Source organism: Daktulosphaira vitifoliae, unplaced genomic scaffold, assembly GCF_025091365.1.
Source record: "Daktulosphaira vitifoliae isolate Bord-2020 unplaced genomic scaffold, ASM2509136v1 Scaffold_229, whole genome shotgun sequence".
Lineage (NCBI taxonomy): Eukaryota > Metazoa > Arthropoda > Insecta > Hemiptera > Phylloxeridae > Daktulosphaira > Daktulosphaira vitifoliae.
The window spans coordinates 9,876-19,738 of NW_026099797.1; the positions used below are offsets into that span (position 1 = coordinate 9,876).

A 9,863-nucleotide genomic window follows, 5' to 3' on the forward strand; every position below is an offset into this window, starting at 1 on the left:
TTGGCTGGAGCTAATTAAAAACCCACACATGGCGTGACTTTGAATCTGTACGTTAATGAGATTTAATTGCCTAATTTATTGATTATTTTAAGTTTTAAATAAGGGAACTCTGTTTTGGTGATCTTGTAAATTCATAATATATGACATACATGTACAAAAGATAACATAATATAATATTTTAATATTATAAGTAATAATATAATATTACAATTGTCGAATTAGATTTGATATGATAAAAGTATTCAACTACAAATGTAATTTACGATAAAAATATAAAAAAATCAAACTTTTCTGATAAATGTACTGTAAATAGTAATTATAAAATTCCCTGAATGCATATTAATCTTAACAATTTCATTTTTTTCTATTTAATAATGTCAATTTCAAACTTGCCAATTAAGCTACATGTTATGGTAATAAATACATTTTTTTTTAAATAAAACTTTCACTTTAAAGGACAATAAAAAGTAGGTTCAAAATGATTAATTTTAACATAATAAAAATCAAAATCAATAATAATTTGAAAACAATTAATTTTAAAAATTATATAATATATAATTAAAAGAATTACTAATCTGGGTATAATTAAGGAAATAGAAGTTGATGTTGCTTTTGTAATTATCCATCAATTTTTAAAAATTAAACACTATCTACAGATTTGCATCGAAGCGTTTCTTATGATAGTGATTTTAATCACTGTCAGATTAAATCTATACTGGACCCAACTATGCCACGTCTCCACTATGCCACGATCCCACTGTGCTGGGTTTTTATTATATTACATTATTTTTTAGTTCAAAATTAATAAGTTTAATATTCATATATATCTGTTCTGTTTTTAATCATTTACTAACAATAAAGATTAAGTATATTATTAGATAATTAACTACTGTGCAATTCAATTTTTAATTTACTTAAAATTTTTTTTGGCATTTTGGAAAATGACCTAGTGATACAAACAACAATAAACAACTAAATTAAATAGAATTAATCTCTAAATATTCTGAAAATTAAATATATTTTTTTAAATAATTAAAAAGGAAACAGAAAGAATAGAGAGACAGAGAAAAAAAGGAAGACTTATATAAAAAAATATTATTATGCCTAATACTTTTATAATTAGAGAATACGATTAATGTATTTGGGTATCCACCGACCTTCAAACACAGTATTACTGATAAAGCACGGCGGTTATATGCTCCAAAATTGGCTCAACCAAAGTAAAATATTAACACAATATACAAATAAACAAAAATAAGAGCGAACTTTTTGTCGTATTACAAATATTTTTAGGAAAAATTAATTATTTTATAATAACATATTTGCAATATATTATTGAGTCTTGAATAATTGTCAATTCTTACAAGGCAAATCATTAAAACCTAAATACTCATAATCATTTTTCACAACCTTTAGAACAAATGATTCCAAATAATCACACATATCATGATGAATAATACTATATTCTGTTAAGGTATTGGTTTGAATCAATTGTAGAAATGTTGTAATTATGTCTGTTTCACATTTTATAATTTTGCAATATTTCATGTTATATTGATTTACGTCATAAAATTTTCTCTGTAAAGCAAAAGTATGAACGTGTTCTAGGTGTTCAAGGAATGATTGAGCATCATAAAGTCCATCATTAGTAAATATCAATGAGGAAAAATACTTTTTTCCAACATCATTCAAAAAATCAATAAAAAATTCTAACAGTTTNATCATTCAAAAAATCAATAAAAAATTCTAACAGTTTCTCTATGAGTACTTCTTGATGTCGATAATTTTTATTCTTTTTGTAGTATCTTAAAGTAGTCAGAGCAGTTAACATTTTTTTAAACATATCATCGGATGTCATTAGTGTTTTATAAAGCTTAACCGCACAATTAATTTTATTTTCATATTTACAAACATTAATTATTTGTCCCAACATTACATTAAAATTACGAAGTATTTCAATATAGCGACATCTTAAAATAAGTGAAAGACATGACCGCACAAAATAATAATTTATCGTATCAACTGTTTCTGTGATGTCTTTAAAATATACTAAATTTTCATTTGTAAAATCAGTTTTAACAGCTATATGTTTTAATGATTTCCAACCGTTGCAAGAAAGAAAATGATTACACAATGCAATGCCATCATAAAGGCCATATATTTTATATTTGGAATGAATATACCTGTATGGAAAAAAAATCTATGAACCCTCCAAATTAATATCTTAATAATGATAATATTTAAATAGCAAAATAAAATTCTTAAATTTTATTATGTAAACATACTAAACTATAAATCTTACTTGAATGTATTTGTTCCGTCTAGTTGTTCAAATCCTAGTTTTGAAATACAATTTTCAATTATTCTGGATTTATATAATTCAAGATCTTTATGAATATCATTAATATAATCGTCTGAGTCCTCTATTAGTTTTTCCATTTGATCGATGTTATATTTTATCAATAAATTGGTTGAAATAGAACTTTTATATTCTGTCCCACAAACTTTTTTATTTTTATAAAGATTTGATAACATTAATTTAGTTTTATTATAAAAACATTTTATATTTTCATAACTAGTGACAACAGTATTATATATCATAAATTTCGGGGGATATTTTAAATCCCTTGCGTATTCATAAAAATAATTTATTTCATAATCTACAGTTTTAATATTAAAAGTTGTAGAGTCTATAATTCGTAGGTCGATGTTCTCGAGATATTTTGCTGTTTTCAACATTATTTGAAACATATTTATTGAATATTTAAAAATATCAATAATTTGCTCAGTACAATATATCAATGCGTCATATTGTTTATTTACATAATTAACTTTACACTTATTTAAAACAAGGTTTAAAATTACATTGAAAGTTTGCATTATATTACTATATTCACAATTTAATAGAGATGTTATATAGTAGAGTTTTTGAATAAAGTTATTTTCATCGATAATTTCACTTGTGACGCTTTTAGTGTTAATTGTGAAGTTCTCAAGTTTAATTTCTGTTTGTTGAATTGAGTCCCATCCATTTTGAACACGAATGTGGTTTAATGAGTTAATCACGTATTTTTTAAAATCTTCACTTTGAGTATCACAATATACAACTAAAACTTGATTTAAATACCAAAATAAGAAAAACTCATATAAAATATTTTTTTTAAACATGTTTTTTAATTTTATAAAACTAAATTTATTATATGGTATTATTTTTAAGAAAAAATAACCTTAAACTCTTTTTTAATGTTTCTTATATTTTATAGAGATAGAAAAAGATCGACATAATTTTTTTTATAACAATTTTAACTGCAATTTGTTATTTGTTTAATATATAAAGGTTGTGTATATAAGGTTGTGTTGGGTTTATAACAAAAATTTATTATTAGAAATTTTAATGACGTAGATGTATGTAGAAATTGAATTTTAGGTGAATAAACATTTTTTTTGTTACTTTTATTAAAGTATCTTATACATAGTGTTCGTTTTATCATTAATACTCAATTGCTCGCAGAATAAAATTTATTTTGAAATAATAAATAAATTCAAATTTTTCTATATGTCTGTTGTACAATAAGCAATTCTTATAACAAATTTATTTACAATGACATGAATGACAGTATTCAGGAAAGACATCAGCCAATAGACAGCTTATTTTATTGGATTAGATTTTTATTTATTTATTTTTACTATTATTAAGTTTCCAGAAGGTCTACATCTCAAGAAAGTATGATAGTCTATGTAAAACATTGAAAATTAAAGATAAAAAGACAAGTGCTTTTTTAAGAATATGTTTGCCAATATAGATAGTTATAAGGTCAAACAGGGACTTAATTGGTTGGAAATATTTTTATTATATACTGAATTTCACTAAGGCTTGACGGGTAATGCCATTAGTAGTAGAGAATCTAGAAATCTTGCGATAATTTGTTGTTGAGTGCTGCTAGGAGTTATGTAATGTGGTTTAAAATTATTTAAGAGGTGCGCCTCAAAAATATTTGCTCTTACAGCGTCAGTAATAGTCCACGTGTTGTTTGTTCTTTTATCTCAGAGAAAGGAACAGTTTTTTTTGTTAATTAATTTTTTTGTAGCTTTCCATAAGAACGAATCTTGGGTTGATAATTTTGATAAATACAAATTTTAATTTTTATATTTGTAGCTTTGGAGAGCTCTGCTTACTTTATTAGTAAGAAAATTAAGTTAAGTTTTATCAGTAGGGTATCTAAAGAGTTACCACTGATATCTAACCGAATATTTTTCTCGGAGTAGTTTTGTATAAGTGTGATGGTAATTTATATTTAGTAGGCAAGAAATCAAACGCTTTTATTGCATTAATAACAGTTTTTGAATAAGAGAAGTAAATGAATTGATCACCTTAACAACTCATCTACATATTTAAGGAAATTTTGTAGATTTATTTTTTTGCTTCTTGTAAGATTAAACTTAGATCAATTAACTATAACCGCAATGAGGGTAGGTCGTGTGGATTTTGGACCAGCACCCAGTTCGAGTAGAATATGATCAGATGAGATATAATTATNTCGAGTAGAATATGATCAGATGAGATATAATTATAATTATATATATTACCCACTGCACAATGTTACATACCATTAATGTTCTTAAAACGTTTCATGGGAAGGCCCGGGCGCAAGGGGGGTTTTAGGGGTTCAAACCCCTCCCATTGAAGAAAAAATATATATCATGTTTTTCATTTTTAATTGATTATATTAGATATTTGATTATCTTATTTGTTATAAAAATTGCAGAGTACTGTTAGTATAGCATATTATTTTTGGTTTATACGATTTAATTAATTATTTATTTCATTACTAACCGTTAAANCACCAGAAAACTACGAAGTATTTGCGGATAAAGTAAGGAAAATATCTAGACAACATATACCACGCGGCTGCAGAGAGAAGTACATACCAGGCCTGAATAAAGAGACTGGAAAGTTGATGGACATATATCAGGATTTATTTCAAAATGATCCATTTAGTAATGATACTATTGCGGCAGGAGAGAACCTTATTAAGATGCTTGGTGATGACAAAAATAAAAGGTGGCACGATGTCATCGAAAGTGCTGATATGACTAAAAACAGTAAAAAAGCCTGGCGCCTTATAAAAAAGCTCAGAGGAGACCCAACTATACATAGAACATGTGTAAATGTCACTGCTAATCAAATTGCCACAGAATTATTAAAAAATGGTAAACCAGGAAGGAAAATCAAGAGGGAAAAAATTATAAGAAACGAAAACAATGAAAGTGATACATTCCACCAAGACTTTCAAATGGATGAACTCACCATCAGTCTGAAAGAAATGAAAAATGGGAAAGCAGCCGGGTACGACGAAATTGTAGTAGAACAAATTAAAAATTTCGGATTAGGAGCAAGACGATGGCTACTCAAGTTATTAAATGTGTGTCTCCATAGAAAGTGTGTGCCCAAAAGCTGGAGAAAATCTAAAGTAATAGCCCTTCCCAAACCTGGGAAAGACCTGGGTGATCCAAAAAGCTATCGACCCATATCTTTGTTATGCCACACGTATAAAATATATGAGAGAATGGTCATGAACCGGATCAAAACTCAAATTGACACACAACTAATACCGGAACAAGCTGGCTTTAGACCTGGCAAGGCTTGTACAGGTCAAGTACTTAGTATGTGCCAACACATAGAAGATGGCTTCGAAAAGAAAAAGATAACTGGAGCAATTTTCGTAGACCTCACAGCAGCGTATGATACTGTTAACCATAATAAACTGTTACAAAAAGTTTACTATTACACCAGGGATTGGCAATTTGTTCAAATCGTGGCTTCTCTACTACAAAACCGTCGATTTACGGTAAAATTGAACAACAAGTGGAGTAGATGGAGAACCCAAAAAAATGGGCTACCACAAGGTAGCGTGTTAGCTCCAATGCTCTTTAATTTATACACAAACGACCAGCCAACTCCGAGAGATACGAAACACTTTTTATATGCAGATGATCTTGCAATCACAGCTCAAGATACTACTTTCGATAATGTAGAAAAAAAACTTACAAATTCACTAAAAGATATGACTAACTACTATAATAATAATCAATTAAAACCTAACCCTAACAAAACACAGGTATGTTGCTTCCATCTACGGAACCGTGACGCCAAGAAACGTCTCAATATAGAATGGTTAGGCAAAAAGCTGCAGAGCACTGATCACCCTGTATACTTAGGCGTTACCCTAGATAGGACTCTTACATTCAAGGAGCATTGTCTCAAAACTAAAATGAAAGTACAAGCAAGGAACAATCTACTAAGAAAACTCGCAGGGACCCAATGGGGAGCACGACCGCATACCATGCGTACAACCGGTCTGGCCCTATGCTTCTCGGCTGGAGAATATGCGTGTCCAGTGTGGAGCCAGTCAAAACACGCCAAACATGTATCGGTAGCATTGAACGATACGTGCAGAATTATAACGGGATGTCTCAGGCCAACGCCTACACACAAGTTATACCTCCTAGCAGGCATAGCTCCTCCCGAAATAAGAAGACGCGTAACCACTGACATAGAAAAAACCAAACAGATGAAGGACGATAGACATCCCATGTTCGGATATGGACTCACGAGTACGAGACTCAAATCTCGAAGGAGCTTCATGCACACAGCAAAAGAGCTAGGCGAATCCCCACAAAAAGCTCGGCTACAAAAGTGGAAAGATCAGTTACAGCCAGAAGAATTGACCCAGCCTACCCAACAACTTCCATTGGGCGGACATTTACCATGGCCACTATGGAAAACCTTAAATAGATTGAGAGCTGGAGTAGCAAGGACTAAAGCTAATATGGTAAAATGGGGTTTTTACGAAGTAAACGAAACTTGTGAATGTGGAGAATTACAGACCGATGATCATCTTCTGTCATGTGCCATGAGCCCAGCACAATGCACCAGGGAAGATTTGGTTCTGGCAACCAAAAATGCGCTAGAGACGGCTACTTACTGGTTGCAACACAATATATAAAAAGTTACCAAATATGTGATTCTATTTTAGATGTACCATTTTATGATTTATATATATATATATGTATTATTTATTTATTTATTATTATTATTATTTTTTTTTTTTTTTTTTTTTTTCTCCTACCATTATTATTGTTTTGTTTTTTATTTAAATTTAACTGTATTATTAATATAATTTTTATTGGCATTTTAACCCAATCAGACTCGACAAGAAGAATTACTAACCGTTAAAAAATGCATTTATAAGAGCTTATTTCAGGATTTTTAAGTGCATAAGTGCACGCATAATCAGTTTTTTTAGGGTACAGAAGCCTTGTGCTCTAGTAATAAAATAATAATGCATAACATAATAGCACACCACTATTATTGTGTTAGTCTCGTGTTTGGTGTTAATCGGTTTCCATTGAGACGTTATCGACAAAATATAATGACCGCGACGGCGACGTAAAGAATACGATAACGGAAGTCGCGTATTTTAAAAGATGTTTATAATCAAGTGTAAGACGTTAGTTATACAAACATGGCGTTTGCAATATCATTGAAATGGACATTCAAAGATTTTAAAAAAAACCACGACAAGAAAATGATGAGATAGTAAGCATATTAAAATTAATTATAATTATTACAATTACTCGATTAATCTATTTAGTTTTCAAATTTTATTTATAGGAAACTAGTTTCAATAACCTGACACAATCAACTGAACCAGCAGAAAAAGCATCTACAGATACAAATGTCTCAGTTTCAATTCCAAAGTTTGTTTNGAAAAAGCATCTACAGATACAAATGTAATTCCAAAGTTTGTGTACCCTCATGATATAGGGTTATATGTGAATAAACCTGCAACTGAAAGTATTGACTTGATACCGGGACTTCAAAATTTGATATGGACACCTCCAGAAGACTACAAATTTCCTGTTTCCGAAAAAAGAAATTTCAAAGAAGTTGGTTGCTCAAATATAAATGAATGGCTTATTCAGCAAATATGAATGGCGCATTTTGTAAGAANTTATTCAGCATTTATGAATGGCGCATTTTGTAAGTATTGTGTATTGTTTTCTATACGAAGTGGAGGAATTGGACATCAAACATTGGGGCAGCTTGTTAAAAAACCACTTACCAACTGGAAAAAAGCTTTAGAATTATTTAATTATCATAACTCACTCGAGTATCATAAAACTTCATTATTAAAATCAAATATGAGAACAGAAATTGATAATCAAAACATTTTATTGGTTGACTTACAAATTTCGGAACAACAATTAGATTACATTAATAAAAGTAAAAAATGTTTGATTCCTGTGATCGAAACTTTAATATTATATGGTCGGCAGGGTTTGACTCTTCGTGGTTCAAAAGATTCAGGAAGAGTAACTTCCGAAGAACCTATAACTAACGATGATAATTTTCGGGCTCTTTTAAGATATCGAGCAAAAACTGATGAACAGCTTAATAATTTTTTACAAAATTCAGCAAAAAACGCAATGTACATTAGTAACCGTGTTCAAAACGAAGTTATTGTCATATTTCACAATTTAATTCAAAAACAGATTGTTGAACATGTCAATAAATCTCGAGCTTTTTCTATAACAGTAGATGAAACGACATAGAACAACTTTCAATCTGTGTACGGTATTTAAATTATAATGACAGTAATTATAAAATATGTGAAGATTTTTTAAGCTTTATCCCTGTTGAAGATGTAGCAGGGAAAGGTTTATCTAATGCTATTTTGAATTTCCTAGAATATTCTGGAATAGATTGTACATATTTATTTGAATAAAGTTATGATGGGGTTAGTACTATGAGTGGTGAATTTCACGGAGTTCAATCGTATATAAAAAAAATATAATTTAGCTCTATACTCACACTGTGCTGCCCATAGTTTCAATTTAGCAGTTAGTGCTGCATGTAGTATCCCTCAAGTCAAAAACTGCCTTGGTACAGTCCAATCTGTTTATAACTTCTTTAATACCCCAAAAAGGCAAATTGCACTTCAGGATGCAATAAAAAATAATGACTTTGTTACAAGGAAAAAAAACCTTAAAAAATATTGTGCAACAAGGTGGGTGGGTACTACACCATGAGTCGATTAGAACTTATATAGATTTACAACCAGTAGTTATTGATGCCTTAGAAAATATTTCGAGTACTTGGTCAGACTCAAAAACAACATCCGGATCTTTTCAATTACTATCGGCAATAAAAACATTATAATTTCAAATTTCAATTCACGTTTTAAATTCAGTACATGCATTGTCTTTATCATTGAGTAGTTTTACAAGCGGAAAATCAAGATTTGGTTGAGGCCGTGAAGTTGGCAGATGCAGCAAAACACGAACTTGAGGAATGAAGACAATATTCTACAAATAACTTCAACACAATTTTTGTAACTGTAGAAGATATTTGCAATAAGTACAATATACCTGTGACTAAACCTAGACTTGCCTCACGTCAAATTAACCGTTCTAACATTATAACCGACTCGGTAGAAGATTATTATAAAATTATTATTTACATATCATACCTTGATTTATTTATTACGCATCTTCAAGATCGCTTCCTCAAGCATCGTAATATTTTGTCAAACTTCTCATGTCTTTTTCCTATTGAAACAAAATCTTTAGACAAAGACTCGTGTAAAAAGTTATTTGAAACTTATTGTTCAATTTTACACGACGATTTCCCAGAAATTTGGATAAATGAGGTAGAAATTTGGCGTATTATGGGAAATCCATAAACTACGTAATTTTCAACATTTAATTTTTATTTTTTGCATTTATTCTGCACGAAAATAAAATACTACATACCATTGTAAGCAACTATTTTTAAAATTATTGTTCTTGTTTAGTACTAA

General features: G+C 29.5%; 1 protein-coding gene across 1 annotated transcript; it reads right to left on the bottom strand.

The window, feature by feature from the left end:
• Window positions 1–1,696: 1,696 nt before the first annotated feature.
• On the bottom strand, window positions 1,697–3,253 carry LOC126909286 (uncharacterized). The gene is made up of 2 exons (XM_050691703.1): window positions 2,303–3,253; window positions 1,697–2,183 (listed from the first exon to the last, which is right to left on the bottom strand). Exons 1-2 carry the CDS (start codon window positions 3,166–3,168, stop codon window positions 1,697–1,699), a joined length of 1,353 nt encoding a protein of 450 aa, XP_050547660.1. The 5' UTR covers window positions 3,169–3,253.
• Between the last annotated feature and the right edge of the window lie 6,610 nt (window positions 3,254–9,863).